At 46.5% G+C, this 26,375-nt stretch overlaps 6 protein-coding genes across 6 annotated transcripts; 5 read left to right on the forward strand and 1 right to left on the reverse strand.

Annotated features, from left to right (window-relative positions):
- Positions 1-29: 29 nt before the first annotated feature.
- Positions 30-1,771, forward strand: SERLADRAFT_476157 (uncharacterized protein; the record flags this gene model as incomplete). The annotated part of the gene is made up of 6 exons (XM_007322124.1): positions 30-231; positions 287-335; positions 389-742; positions 805-1,011; positions 1,065-1,210; positions 1,265-1,771. 5 exons carry the CDS (start codon positions 309-311, stop codon positions 1,650-1,652), a joined length of 1,122 nt encoding a protein of 373 aa, XP_007322186.1.
- A 2,816-nt stretch (positions 1,772-4,587) lies between these two features.
- On the forward strand, positions 4,588-4,812 carry SERLADRAFT_398754 (uncharacterized protein; the record flags this gene model as incomplete). Its single annotated transcript, XM_007322125.1, has 1 exon — positions 4,588-4,812. A coding segment is annotated over one exon (225 nt), but the record flags the coding sequence as incomplete, so codon positions are not given.
- Positions 4,813-4,841: 29 nt separating this feature from the next.
- On the forward strand, positions 4,842-5,084 carry SERLADRAFT_340124 (uncharacterized protein; the record flags this gene model as incomplete). Its single annotated transcript, XM_007322126.1, has 1 exon — positions 4,842-5,084. A coding segment is annotated over one exon (243 nt), but the record flags the coding sequence as incomplete, so codon positions are not given.
- A 9,492-nt stretch (positions 5,085-14,576) lies between these two features.
- Positions 14,577-16,242, forward strand: SERLADRAFT_476158 (uncharacterized protein; the record flags this gene model as incomplete). Its single annotated transcript, XM_007322127.1, has 6 exons — positions 14,577-14,755; positions 14,815-14,840; positions 14,915-15,306; positions 15,373-15,830; positions 15,888-16,000; positions 16,054-16,242. 3 exons carry the CDS (start codon positions 15,613-15,615, stop codon positions 16,092-16,094), a joined length of 372 nt encoding a protein of 123 aa, XP_007322189.1.
- A 1,061-nt stretch (positions 16,243-17,303) lies between these two features.
- SERLADRAFT_452366 (uncharacterized protein) lies at positions 17,304-20,905 on the forward strand (the record flags this gene model as incomplete). The annotated part of the gene is made up of 7 exons (XM_007322128.1): positions 17,304-17,403; positions 17,458-17,502; positions 17,557-17,913; positions 17,974-18,186; positions 18,238-18,407; positions 18,439-18,749; positions 20,853-20,905. The coding sequence occupies 6 exons, from the start codon at positions 17,479-17,481 to the stop codon at positions 20,903-20,905; spliced, it is 1,128 nt and encodes a 375-aa protein (XP_007322190.1).
- A 535-nt stretch (positions 20,906-21,440) lies between these two features.
- Positions 21,441-22,763, reverse strand: SERLADRAFT_452367 (uncharacterized protein; the record flags this gene model as incomplete). Its single annotated transcript, XM_007322129.1, has 7 exons — positions 21,441-21,640; positions 21,693-21,847; positions 21,900-21,943; positions 22,000-22,111; positions 22,166-22,196; positions 22,255-22,683; positions 22,736-22,763. 6 exons carry the CDS (start codon positions 22,671-22,673, stop codon positions 21,466-21,468), a joined length of 936 nt encoding a protein of 311 aa, XP_007322191.1.
- Positions 22,764-26,375: the final 3,612 nt, after the last annotated feature.

Below are 26,375 nucleotides of genomic sequence, written 5' to 3' on the forward strand. Positions count from 1 at the left end.
ATGGCCACTCAGCAATACTCATCCTTGTGGAGTCCCGTCGTGTTCGGCTTGTTGAATACGTTTGGCCAGCCGGAGATTCTTCTTCCCTTCAGCTGTCTCGTAAATTCCCTCCACCCTGATTACTCACCCCCCACTCGACAATTCTGGCCCCAAGCCGCGTTACAGGCTATATTGTCTCCTCATATTATTACTATGTCACACTCATCTCGCCGTTAGCTTATAAGACTCCAAGTACTTTTCCTCCTACCTCACACTTTCTTCCCCATCGCTCATCAACCTCTTTCAGAGTTGTCTTTTACTATCACTAAATGGCTTCTAACACAACATCCCTCACTGTATGTCCGCTATTTTGCACCCCTTTGCACCTACTGACGTTCACTGCACTCAGGGATCGCAACCTAACGCGAATGTTAACGATGGCGGATGGCCTAAACCAGAAGATGGCACAGTTGAGCGTAGCGTCGGCGGTTCTGATTGGTCGACGTACACCGAGAACCCTGGGTCGCCTTACCCCTATTCCGCTGAAACTTCATTCGATCTTCCCGTCAACGACGACCTTCTCTACTTCATAGCTCGTGGCGGCGCCAACATGGGTCACTTAAACATCGTGAACTCGAGCGTCGTCAAAGATACCGCCGATGTCCTTGTGCACGTGGACTACAAAACTCAGGAGGATTTAGATCATGCTAATATCTGCCTATTGAAGAAAGAGGAGGAAAATGGAGAAGGCGTTGGTATCTATGTGAGTTTGTTTTGCCCCTTCTGACCGTATAGACTGTGGCGGCTTTCTTAACGCCTTGTTAGACTCCCGACGACTGGCACCCCATTCCGAACGACCCACTGCGTTTCACAGCCACAGTGACACTTCCTGCCACCTCTGATGGCAAACCTTTGAATATCAAGAGGTTCGAAAGTACTTCCACTGACTACGTCAATACAATTGGGGACATCAAAGCTTCGGTTTCCTTCGGTGCTCTCACCATACAGTCTGGTGCAGGCATTACCTCAGGCGTAAGCTTTCCTTGTATTTCGCTTTGCTAGCACGCTTATTTAAATTTTTCTAGTCTGTCTTTGCAGGCGTCGGCACGTTCAACGATGCTAAGGCTTCTATCAAGGGCGCATTCGATGTCTCCGAATCGCTCGCGCTCACTGTTGCGAATGCAGAAATCAACGCCCAAATTGGCCTTGTGGCTGGAACTCAAAGTGACAGGTTTGTACATGGCCCCGTTGATGAATACAGTATACTAACTGATGCATCCTTTAGTTCTACCACTGATGCAGCCTCTGGCGGTGACTTCAAAGTGTCTGCTACTGCCAGCAGGGGACCCATCACCCTTGTCTACACGAGCTCGCCTGTCAACTCTATTCAAAGCCTTGTAGCGTCTACCGTGAATGCGCCCGTGAAAGTGACGCTGAACAACGCCTACGAAGGTGCTTTCACTGTTGACTCATCTTCTGCCCCGGTGCATGTCAACAAAGGTAGTACCTCAGACCCTTCGGGGCAAGGCAGAACGCGTGTTGTGGATCAGAAATCTGGGGGCATGGACCATATCACAGGTTCAGCGTATTGGCAGCCCAATAGCGGACCGGGAGTTACTCAAGGCACTGTCCAAATCACCACGACTAGGGCACCCATCACCCTTGTCGTTTGAAGTGGATGGTAATTTCTGGCTAGGTTGCGAAGTGATTTGTATTCAAAGTAGCTTTTTGTTTGTTTTATCATCTTGCCCTTGTTGTACTACTATTGTTGTAACGAAACGTTTTGAAAGTGATCGTTGATTGCATGAGTGCTAACTGTAAGCGGAAAAGTATGGTGTTTGTGTAAAATCGGGTGGTCCGCGTACACAACTACTAGTGTAATAGCGTATTCGATAAAGCATCTGGTATCACTTAGGTGTTACACCGCAAAAAAAGTCGGATTTTCAACCATGGATATTTCCCGCCAATCTCCGGATGTTCTGGTGATATCCACGAGATATTGACCGGATATCCGAAGGTTGATATCTTCTGAGAATATGCTCATTTTTGGTGCATATTGACAAGATATCCATCGAGGACTTAGGCATTTTTCCATTTCGACTTGTAGACCTGTAAATCTTGAAATAATACATACTTATCTAGATGACTAAGTCCTGTACAGTAGAAGATAAGTCAAAATCCAATCCAATACCACCATAAGATGGTGTAACGAGGCTGAAACCCGAATCGACTCACCTGGCGCTAGGCGTCTGACCACGCTCTTTGAACATGCGAACACTTATCTCCGTCACTCCTTTCGTCCACGCTCCTTATGGACTGCTGCTTCTCCTGTGTTTGCACTTATTAGTTTGCTGATCCCTGTCGCTACTGTAGACGTATAAAGTCCAGATGTAATCGATATGGAGGAGTAGCTTGAATTGACTAGACTTACACCAGTTATAGTACGAAAGCTCGACTTGGGGCGTTAGCGTCACGCGAACGTCACATTTTTTTAACTCTAAACAGTCTAAACTACCAACAGAAAACCACCTTGTTCCGACAGGAATACCGCCTCTCCTCGAATCCGGACTTGATCAACCTGCGATGACTGGACCGGCACCCATGACTGCTCCCATAACCTCCTCTCCCACTCCCCACTATAACCTTTGTACTAGGAGCAAGGTGTCAGGACTGACAAAACCGGATAAACCCGGTCTCTGCCGAAGCAGCCATTGTTCCATTGTTCTCCATGGAGCATAGCCACCACTCCATGGAGTAACCATTGTTCTCCTAGGAGCACAATTGTACTCCTAGGAATCATTATACTGTAGCGAGTAGCACCTCCGACTATAAGTAGTAGGGGGTTTAGTATAGAAATACCTCAGTCATTTCTATAGCCTCTCAGGCAGCGGCTGAGTTTCACTTAGGTTTATTAGGTTATGAGCCCTAGTGCGCAAAAGCTACGCAGGAAATAATTCTTATTTGAAACGGCAACCTCGGAACCATGACCACAGCACGCGATACATCCGCATGTCCAGTTCTCACTGGACCCAACAATTTTCAGATATGGAAACTCTGGATCATCTCAAAGCTACGTCGGGAAAAAATTCTCTGGGTTGTTACTGGAGAGGAGCTTAAGCCCTCACCAGAAAAACCTACCTCCTTGGAGGATCCTGAGATCACCTGGATACTTAAGGATGAGAAGGCACATGGAATCATCCAGGACCACATCTCTGATGCCCTCCTAATGAGGACTGGAGACCTCACCAGCTCCAAGGAGTTATTTGATAAACTTGTCTCACTCCATCAAACATCCAACATTGCCTCGGCCTTCTATTCATTCCAGCAACTCACAAAATTGTCCTGGGATGGGACATCACCTATCCAGGACCACATTGCGAAAATCCAGACAATTGATTCACACCTCTCTGGAATGAAACTACGAGTTGATACCAAACTCATGGCTTTTGCTCTTCTCCAATCTCTCCCATGCGCTCCTGAATGGCAAATATTTCAGTCATCAGTAATCAACACGATTGAAGAAAATAAACTTACCTTTGATGTAGTTGAGATCCGGATCACTGCAGAAGTTGCATGACAGTCCGGGAAGGCCCCTGGAGGTTCCGAATCAGCACTCAAATCCGAGGAGAAATGGTGTAACTTCCACAAAGCCAAATCACACAACACCTCGGAGTGTCAAACACTTCAGTCAGCTGAAAAAGGTCAAAGGAAGAAGGGAAAGGAAAGACACAAGGATAAAGGAAAAGAGAAGGAAAAGGCAAATACAGCGGAGCAATCATCTGGATCTGACTCTGAGGAGGAACAAAGTCATATTGCATTGGAACATGTACATATTTCCAAGCCCCTTGCTAAACACATTCAAGCTTACCTTGTGTCGGAACCCGATAAGACCAAAACAACAATTATTATTGACTCCGGAGCAACATCCCACATGGTCCCTCACCGCTCCTGCATACCATGTTCTGCATCCTCCGAGGACAATCAGTTTTGGGGATGAATCCTCTGTAAATGCAATTGGCATTGGAACAGTAATCCTACAAGCAACTGTTGGCAAAAAGGACTACAATATTGCACTGTCAAATGTCTTACTTGTGCCAAACTTCACGTTAGCACTCGTCTCTGTCCACAAATTGTCCAAAACGGGGTTATCAACACTTTTTCCAGCAGGGTCAAATGCTTGTGAAGTTCGGAAAAAGGAGGAACTTATCCTCACTGCGTTACACAAGCGAGGACTTTATCACATCCAAGCAAAACCCAAAATCAACCTGGAGTCAGCTTTTGCAGCAGTAGATGTAAATTTATTGCACAGGAGAATGGGACACATTGGAATGGACCACTTGCAACGAATGGTTACAAAAAGACAGTTCCAGGACATAGACACCCTTACCAGAACCCCAGAGTTTTGTGAACCTTGTGCTTTAGGAAAGATGAAGAAATTACCTTTCAAGTCCACTGGAGGAAACCGAGCCAAGCTCCCCATACAAATTGTGCACACAGATGTTGGAGGACCAATCAAACCAACTTCCAGGGAGGGTTTTTGGTACTGGATTATCATTGTAGATGATTTCTCCAAATTTCCATGGATATATTTCCTAAAACATAAAAGTGAAGTACTGGAACAATACAAGCAATGGAAAGAAGATGTCCAAACATTCTTCCGGACTCATTTGGGAGAAGAAAACTTCACTCCACTATACACAGAATTCCTCCGGAGCGATGGGGGAGGAGAATATACTGGCAATGCATTCAAAAATCAACTCCGAGGAGATGGTGTCATCCAAGAAACTACAGCTGCAGATACTCCGGAACAAAATGGCATTGCAGAACGCATGAATCAGACATTGGCTACATTAGCAACCACTATGCTCCATGATTCCAAGCTCCCAAAGTCATTTTGGGTAGATGCCATGCAAACAGCTGCATATATCACAGCACGCAGCCCAGCATCAGGACTCCATGGAAAGACCCCATATGAAATACTGTTTAAAAGGAGAGTTGATCCAACTTTGTTTCGCCCTTTTGGATGCCAAGCATATGCCTTGATTCCGAAAGACAAAAGGCAAGGGAAGTTTTACTCCAAGGGGCGCAAAGCCATAATGGTTGGCTACACACATGGAAAGCAAGCCTACAAACTCCTAGACACTGAAAAACGGACTGTGTTTTCCAGTCGGCATGTCATATTCAATGAATCCAGAAAGGTACAAAAGGATGACCCTGCTCCCTGGAACACAGACACTAGCACAGATCAGTGGGAGGGACTCATTCCAGAGAATGCTCACTATCCAGACCAAAAAACATTGGAGGAGGATGATCCTGACCCTCAGATCCGAGATCCAAATGAATTACAAATGGAACCACATCTCCAAGGAGATGTTCCACAAGCAATGAAACCATATCAGCATGAAGATGTTCCGAGAGCAGTGGGGCAATACCTCCATGTGTTACGATAACACAATTTCCGGACATCTCCTTTCCTTTTTATTCTCCGCTTTAAACTTTATACTTTAAGTGCCACGCGGCATTTCCCTTTCTCGCGCCGCGTTGCCTTTCTTTTACTTTTAGACTTAACTCTCTCACGCAGTGGAGCTGGCCATACGGGCTAGACCCTATGACATCATCAGCCACTGCCTTCATCAACTGTATAGTACACATGTACAAACAAACCTGTAGTAGTATATATACCCCAATAGATCCAGGAGACTTCTCAGCGAGTCCTCCTGTTGTATACCAACTAACTCACTGCAGCCCAAGGGGTACCCACTCCCCAACTTCCACTACCTTTATAGTGTGTTCCTGTGTGCGCCAGAGTAACTAACTCTTGGTTGTTACATTAGGACTCGCTCTTTCTACTCTCTCGCACGTTTGTGCAAAAAGTCCCACTGGGCACCCGGACTCCAGGGTGAAGGAGATTGGTTAGCGGTTAGGAATATCCCACATAGCAGATAGGTGCGCTCCTAGCGACGGCCTTGTAGTGCTTCGGGAGAAGAACGCAAACCTTCGATACGCGGCCCCCAGCGTTAAGGGGAGTACCTTAGCTCAGCAGTCGGTGTGGAACCACTGTTGATTAGATTTAGAACACAAACTTTCACTTTCGAATACCTCTGACCAGGCCGGGCACTTGCCTCCGCCAGTCTGGAGAAGGGTTGACAGCTTAACAAGCGGACCACCCCCTGACAACCGTTTGGACCAGGGTTTATTACGTTTACATTTTAGATACATTTTCAAATACTATAGTGTGGGTAGTCGGAGATTGAGATCCGATACTCAGCTGGGAAGAGGTTGATCCGCAGATAGCAAGCGGGGACCCCCAGTTACCTATTTTTACGTTACCCAAAGAGAACAAGTCGACATGTCGTCGCAACCCCAAGATATGAATGCGCTACTGCACGCAATGCGTGTGCAGATAGCTGAATTAACCTCGCAGCTCGCCGAGATACAGGCCAACCCCCCTGTAGCAACCCCCTCGGTGGAAAAGAAATTCAACAAGAAAGTCGAAGTCGTCGCTGACCCTGGCGCCTTCGAAGGAGACCGAGCGCGATTTGCCGAATGGTGGATCAAGCTCCAGATTTGGGTCAAGGCGAACTGGGACGCTTTTGCCGATGATTTTGAGGTAGCCACTGCGGTGCTATCTCGCCTAAAAGGACCTGTGGCGGATCGATACGCCCAAGTAAGACTTCAGGAATGCTACACCGCGGGTGTGTGGCCCACCTGGGACGATCTCAAAACAGAGATCGAAAAATATTTCAAACCGCAAGCTGAGCGTGACTGGGCGCGTCAGCAAATCCGTTCCTTCAAACAAGGAAACATGAGGACGGATGATTTCGTAACCCGGTTCCTGGCCCTCTCAATCCAAGGGGGTCTTGGCAATGAACACGCAGTGGAACTGCTAGAACGCAATGTGAACCCTCGCATTGCAGAACAGATCTATCTGCAGGATACACGAAGTGACAACTTGGCCCTGGCGGCTGAGGAAGTACGACGAGTCGGTAGAGCCATAGAGCTCTACACCATGCACCAAGGTGGCGGGTCCACCAAACAAACCACCATACCCCAGAGGCGCCCTGGGTCATCAAACCAACATCATAATCACTCTCACGGGTTCAAGCCGTTCGGGCTGCAGCTGTTACGATAACACAATTTCTGGACATCTCCTTTCCTTTTTATTCTCCGTTTTAACTTTATACTTTAAATTGCCACGCGGCATTTCCCTTTCTCGCGCCGCGTTGCCTTTCTTTTACTTTTAGACTTAACTCTCTCACGCAGTGGAGCTGGCCATACGGGCTAGGCCCTATGACATCATCAGCCACTACCTTCATCAACTGTATAGTACACATGTACAAACAACCTGTAGTAGTATATAAACCCCAATAGATCCAGGAGACTCCTCAGCGAGTCCTCCTGTTGTATACCAACTAACTCACTGCAGCCTAAGGGGTATCCACTCCCCGTCTTCCACTACCTTTATAGTGTGTACCTGTGTGCGCCAGAGTAACTAACTCTTGGTTGTTACAGCAGCCAGGACAGGGTGCTCCTATGGATATCGGCGCGGTCCAAGGCGGACAAATGTGCAGATTCAAGGGCAACTGTTACAACTGCGGCCAAGAGGGACACATGTCCCGAGACTGTAGAAACGGGGCGCAGGCTGCCCAACAAAAAAATAAAGGGCGCCAGGTGCGCCAACTAGAAAACGAAAAACCGGACGATCGGCTCAACTCTTTGGCCAGTCGTTCTTACGACGAAATCCGGGCCTTCTTCTATGACCAACAGGTCAACGAAATGAAGGCTCAGGGAAAAGAATTTGGGGCTTAGGTCACTTGGGTACCTTAGCTCCTGGCAAAAATGAAGTAAACCACAACAAAGTGGCCCCTGCTCCGGGGTGTTGCACGAGCAATAACGGAATGACGGGGATGGCTCCCCAATTTGTAAATAAGTTTTTAAATTTGTTATCAGAAGTATGTACTTGTATAAAGAAATGTAACTGTAATATTTATGATACTACCGCTGCACCAGTGTCTCCCTTGGAGCGTGGCCCCGGCGAGACAAACACTAGGGTGCTTGATTCTGGTAAAACAAAAATAGAAAAACATGTGTCATTCAAGATCTCTTCCTCTTCTTCTTCTTCTTCTCCTTCTTCTTCTTCGGAGCCACCCTTTCCCGAAATCCCAAGGCGTGTGTTGATGCGCACATATTTATTCCAAAAGGAGATCCGTTTAGACGTTGGCGTGGAAAACCTTGCCAGGGGCAAAGTACACTCAACGAGCGCACTGCTTGATTCAGGCGCTAACGGGATCTTCATAGATCAGGTCTGGGCGGAGCAAATTGGACTCCCCCTTGTAAAATTAGAAACGTCTATTCCCGTCTATAACGTTGACGGTACGCTTAACGCAGGTGGCTGTATTACACACAAATGTTCTTTTGTGGTCGAATACCAAGGACACAGAGAACGAGTCACTGCCGAGGCTACCCAACTAGGGAAGATTAATTTAATCTTAGGCTGGACCTGGCTATTTAAACACAATCCTGAGATCAACTGGCAGACAGGGGTTGTCACATTGTCACGTTGTCCCCAGGAATGTGTAAACTTGGGTAAACCAAATCATGTCCGTCACAATGAGCGTCTCGAAAAGTTAAACGCTAGTCACGTTTACGAGCTCAGATCTTTAGAAAAGATCGACGATGACGATGATGAGGTAAAACCTGAGGAAGAGATTAAGAGGCTGGTACCTCCCGAGTACCACGACTTCTGGAAAGTCTTTTCGAAACACAAATCAGAGCGCTTCCCAGAGGCTAAGCCTTGGGACCATGCTATAGATTTGAAAGACACCTTCAAACCAAGGAAGGGACACATGATACCGCTCTCTGCTCCCGAAAGAGACGAGGTATCTAGTTTCATAGACGAACAACTTAGGAAGGGTTACATCAGACCTTCCAAAAGTCCTATGACGTCCCCGGTGTTCTTCATTCCTAAAAAGGATGGTAAAAAGCGAATGATTATGGACTATCGTTACGTGAATGAGCACACGGTTAAAAATGCGTATCCGCTGCCTTTAATTAGTCAGCTAGTGGACAAATTGGCTGGTGCCAAAATCCTGACAAAAATGGATCTCAGATGGGGGTACAACAATGTACGAATCAAAGAGGAAGATGCTTGGAAGGCCGCGTTCATGTGCCACCGAGGATCTTTTGAACCCCTTGTTATGTTCTTTGGGTTGACCAATTCACCGGCGACCTTCCAGAGCATGATGAACGAGATCTTTGCGGATATGGAGAACTGTGTCGTCATTTACATTGACGATTTATTAATATTTACAAAGTCGGACGATGAGGCTGAGCATGACAGGATCGTGCAAGAAGTCCTTCGACGCTTACAGGAACGGGACCTATTCGTTAAGCCCGAAAAATGTAATTTTAAAGTGAAGGAAGTAGACTTCCTCGGTATGATCATAGGCCAGAACGGAATCAGGATGAACCCTGAGAAAGTTCAAGCTATTTTGGAATGGCCAGAACCTACTCGCGTCAAAGGAGTTAGGGCTTTCCTAGGCTTAGGTAATTTCTACCGAAGGTTTATTGAAAACTTTGCAAAAATCACGAGACCGTTGAACGATCTCACCAAAAAGGACCTTGTTTGGCAGTGGGGCGCCAAAGAACAGGAAGCTTTTGATAAGCTTAAACAGGCATTTACAACAGCGCCCATATTGGCATTCCCTGAATTAGACAAAGAGTTCCGGCTAGAAACCGACTCTTCTGACTTCGCCACTGGGGCTGTTCTATCAATCAAAAGCCCTGATGATCTTTGGAGGCCTTGTGCCTATTTATCACATAGTTTGTCGCCTACAGAGCGCAACTATCAAATATACGACAAAGAGATGCTGGCCATCATTAGAGCTTTAGAGCACTGGCGGCACTACTTAGAAGGTGCTAGGCACCAATTCGAAATTTGGACCGATCATAAGAACCTAGAGTACTTCATGACGGCCCGAGACCTGAACCGGAGACAAGCCCGCTACGCGGTGTACTTGTCAAGGTTCAATTATAAATTAATTCATAAGCCAGGAAGCTCAATGGGGAAAGCGGATGCTTTATCTAGAAGAGAGGATCATGCCAACGGCATTGAAGATGACAACAAAGGTGTCACCCTGATAGATCAATCAAGGGTTGCCAATGTTAGAATCGGGCAAGATTCCGCTCTCTGGAAGTCTTCAGGAAAGACATCTCCCCAGAGGAAAAGGCGCGCCTTGACGGCAATGAAAACTATTCATGGAAAGACGGGCTCTTTCATTTCAAAAACAAAATCTATGTGCCTGAGTCCGCAAGGATCAAGGCAATAGATAGACATCATGACACTCCAGTGGCTGGGCACCCTGGATGGCAACGAACAATGGAGTTGATCTCCAGAAACTACATGTGGCCGGGCATGGTCAAAGACATACAGGAATACGTAAAATCCTGTCTAAGATGCGCCATGGCCAAGAATTCCCATCAACCGCCGGCGGGTAAACTCATGCCGAACCCGATACCAGCTGGCCCCTGGCAGGATATATCGGTGGACTTCACAACGGATCTGCCCGAGTCAAACGGGTACGATTCAGTAATAGTGGTAGTAGACCGCTTCTCCAAAGAAGTGGTATTCATACCCACCAACAAAACCATCACCGCCGCCGGTACGGCAGACCTATTTAAGGATTTCGTATGGTCAAACCATGGGTTACCAGAAACGGTAATCTCCGATAGAGGACCGCAATTCGCTAGCGAATTTACGAAAGAATTATGCCGGATGCTGGGCATCAAACCTAAATTATCCACGGTGTTCCATCCGCAAACCGATGGACAAACGGAGAGACTCAACCAGGAGTTGAAACAGTATCTCCGGATATTTATTAACGACAGACAGACAGATTGGGCCAAGTGGCTAAAGATAGCCCAGTTCTCTTATAATATTAAACAGTCGTCGGCTACAGGAAAGGCACCATTCGAGGTTACTAGATCGTACCTCCCCAGAGTGGGTGTAGAACCTGGCAAAAGCAAAAACGAGGCTGCTGGGAACATGGCAAAAGACATGAAGTCTGTCTTGGACGAAACGCGCAAAGCGCTATTTAAAACTGCGGAGCAGATGAAAGACAGGGCAGAGCGTAGACGCTCTAAGGCCCCTGATTACAAGGTCGGCGACCTGGTCTGGTTAGACACCGACCACTTGAAATTAAAAGACCGGCAGTCTAGAAAACTGACCGAAAAGTGGATTGGCCCTTACCGGATTAAGGAAGTCAAACCTAATGCGGTGGAGCTGGAACTCCCAAAACGAATGAGGGTGGTACCCACGGTTAACATTAGCCGTGTGAAACCCTACAAAGGACCGCTGCCGGGACAGCGCGTAGACCGGCCCGGTCCGGTAGTAGTCACCCAGGAAGGTGAAGAAGAGTTCGAAGTCGAACGGGTGGTAGATGCACGCTTGAAGCGTGGAAAATTAGAGTTCCTGGTCCTATGGAAAGGCTATGGAGACGAGGACAGAACGTGGGAACCAGAATCCCATCTGGAAAACTCCCGCGACACTGTTCGCGAATTTTATTCTAGGAATCCCTCAGCTCCCAGGAAGCTTAGAGGCATGGATTCAAACCTTTTTAATTCCCTCTTTCAACCTATGCCCGAAAATTTTACCACTACCTCCGGAATTTGGTCTCGCCTGGAAGTCGAGCCTTAGAAGGGGGGTAGTGTTACGATAACACAATTTCCGGACATCTCCTTTCCTTTTTATTCTCCGCTTTAAACTTTATACTTTAAGTGCCACGCGGCATTTCCCTTTCTCGCGCCGCGTTGCCTTTCTTTTACTTTTAGACTTAACTCTCTCACGCAGTGGAGCTGGCCATACGGGCTAGACCCTATGACATCATCAGCCACTGCCTTCATCAACTGTATAGTACACATGTACAAACAAACCTGTAGTAGTATATATACCCCAATAGATCCAGGAGACTCCTCAGCGAGTCCTCCTGTTGTATACCAACTAACTCACTGCAGCCCAAGGGGTACCCACTCCCCAACTTCCACTACCTTTATAGTGTGTTCCTGTGTGCGCCAGAGTAACTAACTCTTGGTTGTTACACCATGGAGACATTCCGAGAGCAGTGGGAGCACCTGATCAGCTAAGACACCCTCCACAACAGTCTCTACAACCAAGACCTGAACACTGGCCATCTTCAGAACGGAAAGCCAAAGTAGAGTTACAGTCAGTGGGAGGACAGCCCCTCAACATACAGCCAGCTGATGTGGAAAAAGTCCGAATACAGCTAGACAGCCTGTCCATTGGATCAGCTTCTGGAAGGCATCCAACACCTTCGAGGAGTGATTCAACACCTTCAGGAGTGAGTGGGGCAACAAATACACAAATGCGTCTACTCCCTGGAGTACCTGCACAAGTTCCTAAAAGAGCAGTCATGCCTGCTGAAGTCCTAGGAGTACGCAGAAGCAGTCGCCAGACCCGTCCTGCAGACAAAAACCGAGATTATCAAAAGGACTCTAGATGAGGAACAGTCTCAAAAAGAGCAGCATGACAACTCCATGGAGAAACCTAATGCTCCTGAGGTTCATGAAGAAACATCTGATACAGAGGAGACATTCTTTGCTGGAATAGCAAGTACCGGTCCATCCAACACAGACCTTCCAAGGACACTAAAGGAAGCCTTATCACGTCCAGATGGAGAATTATGGAAGTCTGCCTTGGAGGAGGAACTCCTAAGTCTCAATAATAATGCAGTATATGACACTGTTCCACTTCCGAAGGGAGTAAAACCCATCACATCAAAACCTGTGTTCCGGATCAAGTTTGATCAAAACGGAAACATTGAGAGATACAAACTCCGGATTGTTGCACGAGGTTTTACTCAAAGGGAGGGGATTGATTACCAGGAGGTTTTTGCTCCGGTTGCAAACTTAGAGTCAATCCGAATTATTCTAGCCCTGGCAGCAAAGTACGACCTAGAACTTGATCAAATGGACGTATCCACAGCTTATCTCAATGGAGAACTTGAAGAAGAACTGTACATGCTTCCTCCAGGGGGTGTTCCTATCCAACCTGGATACTGCTGGAGATTGAAGAAATCCATCTACGGTTTAAAACAAGCTGGTCATACATGGAACAAAACTTTTGATCGCAAGCTCCAGGAGCTCGGTTTCACAAGACTAAATGCAGGAACATGTCTCTATGTATTCTGGGACAACAAACAAATATGCTTTGTTGTTGTCTATGTAGATGACCTCCTCCTAGGAGCTTCATCCCGGAAATTCATGGATATCACAAAAGCCAAACTCGAATCCATATTCAAAATGCGGGACCTTGGAGAAGCAAAATACATCCTCGGAATAGAAATCCAACGTGATCGTTCAAACAAAACAATATCCCTATTGCAACGCCAATACATTGACACAGTCCTGGAGCGTACTGGAATGAAGAACTGCAAACCAGTATGGACACCAATGGCTCATGGATCAAAACTCCTTGCAAATGCTCCAGGGGAAGATATTGTGTAACACGAGATGCATATTGAAGGGCGTCAAGTGTCATACCTCTCAATTGTAGGCTCCCTCATGTATGCCATGCTCGGAACCCGCCCAGACATTGCCTACGTTGTTGGAATACTAAGCAGGCATAGCTCAGCTCCAAGGAGCCATCACTGGGAAGCTGCAAAATGTGTCCTCCGATATCTGAAAGCAACCAGGGACATGGAACTACGATGTGATGGCACAGATGTCTCCATGGACATGGATTTCTATGGATATTCAGATGCAGATTGGTCTGGAGACCCAGACACATCTCGATCAACATCAGGGTTTGTCTTTATCACCATCCGAGGAGCAATCTCCTGGACAAGCAAAAGACAAAGCATGGTAGCTTTATCCTCCACGGAGTCAGAGTACATTGGATTGAGCAATGCTGGACAACACCTTGCATGGCTTCGGACATTTTTTGAAGAAATTGGACATGCTCAAAATGGACCTACAACATTGCACTGTGACAATCAAGCAGCTATCATTCTTACACGAGATCCACAGTTCCGTGCTCGCACAAAACACATTCAATGGAAATATCATTTTATCCGAGATGACTTAGTATCAAAGGGAGAGGCAGTAATCAGATACGTTCCTACAGGAGATATGGTTGCAGACATTCTCACTAAACCCCTCACTCATGAAAAACACTGGAAATTCTCTAAAGCTATGGGACTACGGTTGCACTCGAGTGGGAGTGACAAAACCGGATAAACCCGGTCTCTGCCGAAGCAGCCATTGTTCTCCATGGAGTAACCATTGTTCTTCTAGGAGCACAATTGTACTCCTAGGAGTCATTATACTGTAGCGAGTAGCACCTCCGACTATAAGTAGTAGGGGGTTTAGTATAGGAATACCTCAGTTGTTTCTATAGCCTCTCGGGCAGTGGCTGAGTTTCACTTAGTTTTATTAGTCCATGTATAGTGTTACTAGCATTGTGAGGCCCTGTACTAGCTGCTGTGGAGAAAGAGTGAGGAATAAACTTGTGCTGAGTTTGAATTATTATCTTATCATATCTAATCATATCATGATTTTTTTGCTCTAGGGACTAAGTTCTCGTGGCTGTGGAGGAGCCTTTTTCGAGCCGTGTAATCCAAAGTTCCAACGTTTTTTTGCCTCAGCTTTCTTTCATCTCCTTGCTCTATACCCGTCTGGAAGAAAGGAGACTAGAATCCTGCCACAATTTTCCATCCAAAGAAGTTTCATAAATAAGGTACAGTAAGGGGCTCTTTCCAAGGTCTGTGTGTCCTGAAAGAGACTAAAAATATGCAAATTTACTAAGGCCAAGGTTGCTAGTGGGCAGAAAACGGCGGATGTTCTGGGTGTGTAGTTACGTCGCGCTTTTTGTGACGTTTTGAATCTTCCGGTGTTCCAAGCTGAAGCCGTTGGTCCACAGACAGATGAAAAGAAGTTGCAATCCCATCATGCTTGATGATCTAGCAAACGCTCTGTGCTAAAATAGGGTCTAGCGCACATATAGCACTAATAATCAACCCTTGCACATGGACCATGGCCCGGACACATCGTATGCCTCACTCACCGAATTCACGGTGCCGTCACCATCAAAATGTGCCTTCCAGCTCCGCCCCTTTCGTTAAGTGGAAAGTGCAACTTACTCGTATAACTCCCAAAAAGGAGGAATTTTACTAGTCGTCAACCCAGAGGAATACACCCATTGATAGTGTCTCTTTCACATCTCAAGGCTAAACTTTCAAGTTATTTCCTGGAAGTATAGCACCACTCACAGTTCCTCAGCGGTTTACAATGACCTGACAGTCTGGTTGTATGGTTAGTCATGAGCGCTGTACCACTTTGTGCACCCCGAGGCTGACACGCTCATTTCATGTGCTCCAGACCACGCAGTTTACCCCGTTGTATAATCAATCAATAGTATGATGAAAAACTGACATCTTTCTGGTGGACTTGGACCTGTTTTCTGATGGGCACGGTTCCTTAGGATGTTCCTCGACTTATTTTCAGTCTTTCTCCTACCACGATGTCTCCGGAGCAGGATCCTTTCAGTCAACTTTTATCGGCTCACATATAAATGTTGGGTGCATTTGGTTGTTTCCTGTTCATCATCCCTCTTCCATCATGCAATTCACTGCTGTTTTGACTCTCGCTTGTTTCTTGTCGCTGCCTGTCTACGTTATCTCTACGAGTGGTTTCGCCGCCTCGTGTTCCAATATACAACTATCCGGTTCCGTTTTAGATGCAACCTGTGTTACAGACAGTGGATCAACGACCGCAACGGCAATTGACTTGAACAATTGTGTAGCTAATTATGATGGAAACCTTGCTTGCGCGCCCAGGTGAGTCTTTTCCAATGTCTTCATCCTGCCACCCTCACCGAGAAATATATTGTACAGTGGCTCGTACAGCAGTTCTTGCGATGATTGTTCGCTTACAGATACAACTTACTTGTTGTGCTCATGCAGCGGCAGTTCGGACGGAGGCGATCAGCCTTCAGGATACAATCTGGGTGAGTTTATATCAGTGTGCCTTATCATAGCGCCAGTCTTATACATGATTCAGATTCCTGCCTGGGTAACAATGATGGTGCTCTCACATGTTGAATGTGCTCTCTGGTGGTGAAGTGGATTTTGGATGGATGATATGAAACAAGGAGCTGCTTTTTTCGTTACTATCTATGCTCTCGGTTCTGCGTTATACAATTGGTATGGTGTTCATCAGTAAAGTGTCACTTTTCTTTGAACATGTTCGAGAGCGGTTCCAGCCTGAGTGTGTTCCACTTCTGGCCAGCCTTTTGCGACTCCTAAGACGTCCTCATAGAAATTGGCGAACATGACACCCCCCGAGTTGGAGAGATGCTGTGAAATATATATTCCCAAGAGCGTCTAACTAGACTTCTTAGTCTTCATCATTCACCGTGAACGTCGTAGTACGGTACCAACCAAAATCCAAGTAGTAACTTGAAATCAATGAAGTGTCGAGGACAAACCTGAATGTTCCGGGGTCCTCGCTCTCGGCTGAGCCTATCATAACCTGAGCTCCAAAACGTTTTTACATTCATTTCACCCAACTTTCACTCCTTTATCTCTATAACAGACATCTAGAGAACTCTCAAGTTGCTGTACACGCCAGCCAGTTGTCGATTATGGTCCCAGACATGCAAAATCTGCCAATATTCCTCAACGCTCGTCTGAGTGATGACGAGGGGCGGTGCTGAGTGCTGAGCATCGAGTCTTGCAGGGCACATGCACACCGTCAATGTTCTACCTTAAGCAGTGGTTCTGCAGACTACGTGAAGATGTACCTATCAGTAGGGAAGTTCCTTAACGGTTCCACTGGCACCAAAGCACGAGGCAAGGTTTTTTCTAAGGTGCATGACTCACCGAGAAAGGTGCCAGATAAGAGCCGTTAGACTTGCTTGGTTATTCGGTTCGAGATGTTCAGAGAAGTGATCGAAGCGTCTAGAGGAATTGCAACAATAAGCGGTTTGTGCCATTGACTAACAAATACTTAATCCAGTCTGAGAAATGCTACAAACGGTTTTGGAGGTAGGTCTGCTTCAATTACCGCTTCTTCGATCGCCTATCTTCGATGCATGAGGCACTTACTCCCTCGTTGCTCTCTCCATGGTAGTTGGGTTACTCATCAATGTCGACCATCGTGGACGCTACCCCCTTCTGGCCACTCAACAATACTCACATTTGTGGACATATCCGGCTTGATAAATTCATTTGGCCAGCTGGTGATTCCTTCTTCCCTTCACCTGTCTCGAAACCTCTCCTATGGGCTTAACCCTGACTTCTCACTCCATTCGACAATTCTGACCCCCAAGCCGCATCACGGCTGGCTGCATTGTCCCTTCATGTCGTTACTACGTCGTATTCACTTCGCCGTTTGCTTATAAGACTCAAAGTACTTTCCCCCCCACCTCAGACTTTCTTTCCCGTCGCTCACGACCTATCACAGAGTAACTACTTACTATCGCTAATGGATCCCTCGGTCCCTCTTGGCGTACGTCCATTGCTTCACAATCACTTTTCGACTACTGACGTTCACTGTACTCAGGAATCGCAACCTAGCCTCAGCGCTAACGATGCTGGATGGCCTACGCCAGCAGACGGCACCGTTGAACGTAGTGTGGGCGGTTCTGACTGGTCAAAGTATACCCACAACCCCAGCGGTTCACGATACCCCCTTTCTGCTGAAACCTCGTTCGAGCTTCCTGTCAACTCTGCTCTCATCTACTTCCTAACTCGTGGTGGTGGCAACTCCGGCGACGTGCACATCGTGAACTCGAATATCTCCAAAGATAGTGTCGATGTCCTTTTCCACGTGGACTACCACAGACAGGAAGCATTGGATCATGCCAATGTTTGCTTATTGAAGAAAGAGCAGGAAGATGGCCAGGGCGCCGGTATATTTGTAAGTCTTTTTACTCCTCCGCCTGAATGAACTGCGACAGCTGTTTTAACGCCATGTTAGACACCCAACAGTTGGCACCCCACTAATAAGCTGGACGACATGCGTTTCAAAGTCACAGTGACTTTTCCGGCCACGTCGGACGGCAAACCTTTGAGTGTGAAGGATTTTGAAAGCACTTCTTCTTACTACTCCTACCAAATTGGCAATCTCCTGGGACCAATTTACTTCAGTACCTTCAACATACATGCCGATTCCGCGGGAATCACCTCGGGAGTAAGTCCTATATCTCCCTTTCAGTTGTACACTTATTGAATCTTTTTCTAGTCCATCTTTGCAGGTGCTGGCACGTTCAAGGCCTCTAAAGCGGCTATCACAGGCGCATTCAATGTGTCCTCGTCGCTAGAGCTCACAACCACTGACGCCAAGATCACTGCTCAAGTGGGCCTTCAGAACGATGTGGCTTCTTATCTGACTGGAGTTCAAACAAGTGACAGGTTTGTACATTGCCCCGTAGATGGGTACGAGTGTATTAAATGAGATATCCCCCAGCTCTAATGCCGCCACTGGCGGCAACTTCACAGTCTCCGCCACCACTGTCAAGGCACCCATCAACCTTACTTATACAAACTCCCCCGTCAACTCTATCCAAAACCTCGTTGTATCTACCGTGTATGAACCCATAACGGTATCGTTGAACAGTGCATACGAAGGCGCTTTCAAACTCGACTCCTCTTACTCCCATCTCACTGTTAATAAAAGTGGTGCAACAGATCCATCGGGACAAGGACGAGAGCGTGTTCTGGAGAAAGACTCAAACAGCTCAGACCATGTGACAGGCTCGGCATATTGGAACCCTAATAGCGGACCGGGCCTATCTCAGAGCAGTGTTCAGTTAAAGACGAGCAAGTCATCCATCAGGCTTACCGTATGAGTGGCATCGATTTACAAGTTGCCTTTCAAATACGTAGTATCTTTCTTTATCGTTTTGCTCAATGTAACACTTTGTCTCAATATGCTGTAACAGACCTTGAAAGAATGAAAACGATATCTGTTGGATGTAGTGATGTGATGCACAAGCGGTCCTCTAAGATCCGATGTGCAAACGAATGTGTAGTGTGGTTCTTCGACTCTATGTTGGTTCCTATTACACTCAATGTGACGTACCTCACGTCAGTCTTGGATTCTTATAGGTAATCTCCATTTTGCGGTCGACTGTGACATTTACTCATTGGCCCGACTTCGAGACCATCCTTTTGTAGTAGCTCATCGTTTACTAGTAGGATCAATGCAGCGACCTTCATTCCAAACCATCGGTAAAAACTAAAGCCATTCGGTTAGTTATTGTACCTTCTATATGTAAACTCTCGACTCTGCCTTATCGTTCTTTCCACATAACCGTTTCCCCATTTGAATTCAATACTAAACCTAAATGTAAACACTGGTAAGTTCTCAACCCGATCTGCGTCCTACCATTTGCCTTACCGTTCAAATAGAGACCATGTCACCTTAGCTTCCAAGTCTACAAGCCTTTAATTACCCCCTTATCTCACTGAGCGGACCAGTTAGGTCTCATCCTTTACCACCAATGTATTCTTGTGTAACCTTTCTCGTCGCTTGGCTCGTTTTTAGTGTTTTCACAGACACTGTGGTTGAGGCTGGATATCATAATTACAGCCACAACAGGGTATGTTTATCGCTTTACAATCAATTTGCAGATCTTAGGTATCATCAATCAGGGATCACAGCTCACCATAGCTGGCGACGACGCCGGATGGCCTGCCCCTGAAGATGGCACTGTCCAACGCTGCGTCGGGAGCTTCGACTGGTCAGCGTATGTCATTAATCCCGATGGGACATCGTTTTACAAATACGGGGCCGACATCTCGTTCGACCTTCCCGTCAACTCCAATCTCCTGTACTTGCTTGCTCGCGGAGGTGGGAACATTGGTGGTGTGACCATTGTAAACTCGGATGCTGTCAAAGATACGGCTGATGTCTTTGTGTACGGGCGTTACCACACACAGGAGGCATTGGATCATGTCAATGTCTGTCTGCTGGCGAAAGAAAACGGTGAAGGTGTTGGAATTTATGTGAGTTTTTCTTTTCCCCACGGCAAACTGTCTTAACACCCTGTCAGACACCCGATGATTGGGTCCCTTCTGATGACGAAGACATGCATTTTGATGACACAGTAACATTTCCCGCTACCTCGAGTGGCGAGCTTCTAGAAATCAAGAAATTTGAGAGCAATTCTTCTCGCTACTCCCATACCATCGGTGACATCCAGGAATCAGTTTACTTCGACATTTTCTCCATACAGGCTGATACCGCGGGGATTAAATCAGGTGTGAGCTCTCCTCTCATTTCTCTTGCCTTGCACTCATTTGATTTTGCTAGTCCATCTTTGCAGGTATCGGCACGTTCAGGTCGACTAGAGCATTCATCAGGGGTGCCTTCGATGTTTCTTCTTCGTTAGAGCTCACAACAACCAACGCAGACATTGATGCTCAAGTGGGCCTTCGGAATGACGTGACTTCGTACCTTCGAGTTGATGGAGTTCCTTTAAGGAGAGATGACAAGTGTGTCACGTTATGCTAACAAATCCCAGCTTATTTACTGATATGTTCCTAGTCCCATGCAATCGACCTTTTCTGATTATGCGACCGGCGGTGACTTCAAAGTCTCTGCCAGCACCAACAATGGGCCCATCACCCTTTCTTATACGAATTCCCCAGTCAACTCTATCCAAAACCTTGTTGCGATTACCTCAGGTTCGCCCGTAACGGTATCGCTGAACAGTGCATATGAGGGCAGTTTCACTCTCGATACCACTGGTTCTAACCCTATCACTGTAAGCAAAAGTGGTGCTACGGATCCTTCGGGAGAGGGAAGAGAGCGCATCTTGGACAAAAACTCGCAGAGCACGACTCATGTGGAAGGCACAGTGTATTGGGATCCTAGCGGACCTGGCGCGCCTCAAAGCAATGTTTAAAGTGAAACGAGCAGGTCGCCCATCAAGCTTATCGTTTGAGTAATCAGAGAAGTCGGAGTCTCTCGTCGATTTGCAAGATTCTATCCGGAATTATTGGGATCATCTTGCTTGCTGTAATATCCTCTGTCAAATGAAAAATGAAAGTGATCCATGCATATCGCAGCGCTGGTAACCAGCAATGTTCTATCTATAATCATAACATGCGGACACTTGCAACTTTGGTAATTCAGCATATGCGAGCCAGAATAATTTAATCTAAATATCTATAGATAAATCAAGGACTGGGGCACGCTGAAAGGACAAAATGCTCTACCTGCGCTAGATATGCCATATATGTTAAACCGAGCCAGTTCTCTGGACTCATGGAATGCTTCAAGTAGATGGTGACTGTACCCGTCGTGTGACCAAATAAAAAAATCTTGGCAGTAGGAAAGGTGTGTTCGGGTGTGTAACTTAATGTGGGGAACTGTTAAGGCTGATAATTACATAGCGATTTTGGAGACAAACGTTTTGGAAAGTTACAAAATATTTACACGCACTACAAACTGTTACAATAGCACTTACATAGCATGGTGACCATAGCCCGATTTTGCAGGGTGATGGACTCCAAGAAGCAAGTTCTGCCGGATTTTGCCTAAATCCTCGGATTCCAACTGCATGTACTTCTTGCAATAACTCTCTACTCCATCATACTTTTCTCGTACCAACGCCAGTGTTGCAGACATCGTCTCAGGGCTAGGAAAGATAAGTGAAGCAGCCCAAGTACTAGAGATCAAAGCAGACTCACAATGCACTGAGGAAGTTCTTCAGCCCTACAGGATTGTCCTTATACGCCTGGTTACGAGCTTTGAACTCTGTCATCAACCTCGGCATGGCAGACGCTAGGCCAACGCGCGACAGAGTGTAATCCTTAACGATGCTACAATCATGGACACCCAGGACCTAAAGTAAGGGAGTATAAATCTATCGCATGGAGTGAGAGAAGATGTACTACCATTAGAAGTAGAGCCACCGCTATCCCAGTCCTGTCCTTCCCAGCTGGATTCAAAGCTTGTTGTAACAAGAGTCTAGTGTAGTGATTGGAGGCGACTCACCAGAACAATGGACTAAAACTGGCTGGTTGGGCTTGTCCCTCAGATGGGTGAAAAAATTCTTGAAGGCATATCCGTTTGTTTGCAGTATCTCGTCGTAGGCTTTGATGAAGGCCTAACCAGACGTAGTCGTTAGCAATTATTTTCTGCTTGATCAGGAAGAACTGACTGTCAACGGGCTCTTTTCGTACTCTTCAAGCCTAGTGGGAGCAAACCGTCAATTGCATGTCAATACATAAGCATGCAAAACAAACTCACTCCGCAGCAACCTCCAAATAAGTTCGTTCTACAGACGAGCTTGCATCTTGGACGAACAACCACTCTATACCCTCGATATCGAGTTTAAGGTCAGGCTCGCGGTTTAAGCGCATGTCCGTGATGGTCCTAATTTTCCGCCCGAAAAGCTCTTTTTCCCCAACACTTGTTATTCTTATCGGATCAGCGCTTCGGTGGATAATGTCTGGTTTGATCCTGATAGAGGAGAACTGGGATAAGACACCTACCCCACGAGCATTGTCCACGCCATCAATATGGACAAAGGGCGGGGGCAGCGGCAGGGGCGGAAGCAAATTCTGGCGAATTATCTCTATATCCGTACTTTTTAAGCCCATGTACTTCTTGCAATAATTCTCTACTCCACCGAACACTTCTCGCACTAACACCAGCGTCGCAGCCATCGTATCAGGACTTGAGCGGATAATGAGTAAAATTGCCTGAGTTGGCACCAAGGCACACTCACAATGCACTGAGGAAGTTCTTCAGCCCATAGGATTATCCTTATATGCCTGGTTACGATGTTCAAACTCTGCTATTAACCTCGGCATTGCGGACTCTAGGCCAATGTTTGACAGAGCATAATCCTCAATGATGTCGCCATCGTGGACACCCATGATCTAAATTTGGGGGTGTAAACCAATCGCATACATAATGAGATGTTGCCGCACCATTAGAAGCAGAGCAATCACTACCGCTGTCCTGTCCTTGCCAGCTAAATTCGAAGGTTATAGTAACAATGGTCTGATTGTTTCATGGGAGGAGACTTACCGGAGCAATGGACTAAAACTGGCTCGCCAGGATTGTCCCTGAGATGATTGAAGAAAATCTTGAAGGCAGGTCCATTCGTTCGTAGTATCTCATCGTACGCTCCGATGAAGGTCTATCGTATGTAACCATTAGCATGTACATTTAGCTTGATTGGGAACTACTGACGGGCACCGGATCCGTTTCGTAGCCCTCTAGCCTAGCAAGTAAAAATCGTCAATTATACCCCAGTATAGAAACTTGCCAAACAAACTCACATCTCAGAAATCTCCGCGTAAGTTAGCCCTTCAGGAGAGTCTCCCTCTTTAGAAACGGACAACCATTTGACACCATTGATATTGAGATCAAGGCCAGGCTCACGGTGTAAGCGCATGTCCGCCACAGTTTTAATTCCACGTTCGAGAAGCTGTGTTTTCCCTGTCCCTGTAATCCTTATGGGATCTGCACTTCTATGGATGAGCCCCTGTCTGACCTTGACAGAAGGAGATCGAGAAAACGTATCAACAGCACGGACATTGTCTACGCCGTCGAAAACAACGGGGAGGGAAGATGGTGGCAAGAGCGGGGGTTGGGGCGGGGGCGGGGCCAAGGGCAGAAGCAAATTCTTGCGAATTTGTTCTGTATCCTTGTCTCCTAATCCCACATACTTCTGGCAATAATTCTCTACTCCACCGAATGCTTCTCGCACTAGCTCCAGCGTCGCAGCCATTGTCTCAGGACTTGCATGGATGATGAGTAAAGCAGCCTGAGTTGAAATCAAGGCAAACTCACAATGCATCAAGAAAGTTTTTCAATCCCACAGGATTATCCTTATATGCTTGGTTACGAGCTTCGAATTCGGCCATCAACCTTGGCATGGCAGACGCTAAGCCAACGCTCGAAAGAGCGTAATCATCGACAATATCGTCATCGTGGACACCCAGAACCTATAGTTGGGGTTGTGAACATGTCAACCTATCGCATACAGACTGAAATGGTGCCGCACCATGAGAAGTAGAGCTATCACTATCCCTGTCCTGTCTTTTCCAGCTGAATTTAAAGTTCGTTATAACAAGATTCTGGGTGATTCATTGATTGGAGGCGACTTACCGGAGCAATGGACTAAAACTGGCTCGCCAGGCTTGTCCCTGAGATGGGTGAAGAAATTCTTGTAGGCGGGTCCATTTGTTCGCAGTGTCTCAGCGTAATCTTTGATGAAAGCCTGATTATTCGTTAGCACATTTACTTTATACTTGACTGGAAGGGCTAACTTTCAACGGGGTCTTTTCGTATACTTCAAGCCTACCAAAAACAAACCGTCAGTGACATGTCAATACAGAAGCATGCGAAATAAACTCACTCCGCAGCAATCTCCGAATAAGTTCGTTGTACAGGCGGGCTCACCTCTTCCAATTGGGGAACGAACAACCATTCTACGCCGTTGATATCGAGAGTAAGGCTAGGCTCACGGATTAAGCGCATATCGGTGATGGTTCTAATTTGGCGTCCGAGAAGTTGGTTTTTCCCGACGTCGGTGATATTGATAGGATCAGCACTCCGGTGGATGATGTTTGGCCTGATCTTGACAGAGGGAGACCGAACAAAGGTATCTATGGTGCGAGCATTGTCAATGCCGTCGAGAGCGATAAAGGGCGGCGGCAACGCGACAAGAGACTTGTTGGCTGGATCCATGATTGGCGACACTCAAAGGGAACGATGACCTTCGATGAAAATAACCTATACACAGATAGTGGGATTATACGAGGTCGATGGGCGTGCGGTGAGAGACTTGAGAGCTTGGTGTAAAAGAACAGGGACAAGAAACTGGTCAACCCCTTCAGAGTCTTGTCCTTAAATATTTGTCTCGACGTGAGGCCCGGTTCATGTTCCCGATACTCATACTCTACCAACAGAACACGTCCCTAGCAAAGTTCCGAGTGTTTCCTTATTGCAATAACACATGTCAGTGAATTCTGATTGTTTCATCTATCGGCCGACCGTGATAAGTTCTAAGGACAGAAGTTCCTGCGAGACCCATCAGGAGAGATGGTGCTGCACTTCCAGAACGAAGCTATTGTAATGTCTTCCAGATCTGTCCGGACTCTTGTACGAGGGTACTTGGCTGAACACCACCGTTGTCCTCCTGGTACAGGATTTTCTCTTCAAAATGTACGATGCAGCTTTCAGATATCAATCAGAACTCCGCTGTGATAGATATAAATGAAAACTGTGAACCTAGTTCTTTACATTGTTCAAGGCACCCAGAAAGTCATAAACGCTTTCGCAGATTGTGACATTGCGAAAGAGTCAGTTTCAAGTGCCTATTAGAACCGAGTCAAAGTTGACATGTGATGCCAGACGAAGGATGATCCCGTACCCAGTGTCAACTCCTTCCTTCCATGACATAGTATTACATCCCTAATTATATAGCGTTCCTCGTGTAAAGAAAGAAGGGGCTTGAAACACGAATCGGAACTATTCCCGTTCCATCAACATATATGCTTCCGCACTGCAGTATTGTTCCTAAGCGTATAGATCTCCTTTCTTATCATCTTTGTTATACAAGACAATCTGAATCAATCAAAACACCAGCGGTGCGAAAAATGAACAGTGTTACTAACCAAGTGAGCGAATCAGCGCTAGGTTTGTAGAAACCTTGGTAGCTGAGAAAAAGCCGGGCAGTTACTTCTTTTCCAGTGGCTTGACCTCACGAATAAACTGCGCATACAGCCAGCCCAGACCAGCTGATAGTCACATCACAGCATGGGCGCTGTAGTTATATGGCACAGAAGCCTATGCCTTTCCATAGCGATTCAATCAGGTCCGAAAAGCTACATTTCGATAACCACGGCTGATTGAAACTTCGACGACGGATAATATTAAATCTTTGAACAGCATACATGAGATCTTCTCTTACCTTGTCACGCTATAAATGCTTATTGAAGATATGAATTAATCAGGAAGATTGTTCGACCAAAGATACCACTCAATCTTCCACAAAAGGGCCTGCATTCTGCAGTGAGAATAGCTACGAAGAGACGATCGAATATAACGTACTGTTCTGATAGTTGGTCTGCGTGAGCAGCTAACCAGTGGCTACACCTCTCCCTTGGGAGTTGAACTACTTCCCTCCATGGTGAAACTAGAAACACTGATGGTGCTGTCTATTGTGTCCGGACACTGATTTCCGATAGTAGATATGGCCAAACAACAAGGAGATCATCTCAGCACTTTAAAAGCTACTGTCGACGATTGCAAGCAGTTGCAAAGGTGTGCTTTCGACAGTTACTGATTGCTCTTCTTGATCTCCGTGGTTAGCCAGAAGGTATTCACAATTGGCGCATCAGCGAGAAGTCGTG

The sequence above is a fragment of the Serpula lacrymans genome (genome assembly GCF_000218685.1).
Source record: "Serpula lacrymans var. lacrymans S7.9 unplaced genomic scaffold SERLAscaffold_12, whole genome shotgun sequence".
Taxonomy (NCBI): domain Eukaryota; kingdom Fungi; phylum Basidiomycota; class Agaricomycetes; order Boletales; family Serpulaceae; genus Serpula; species Serpula lacrymans.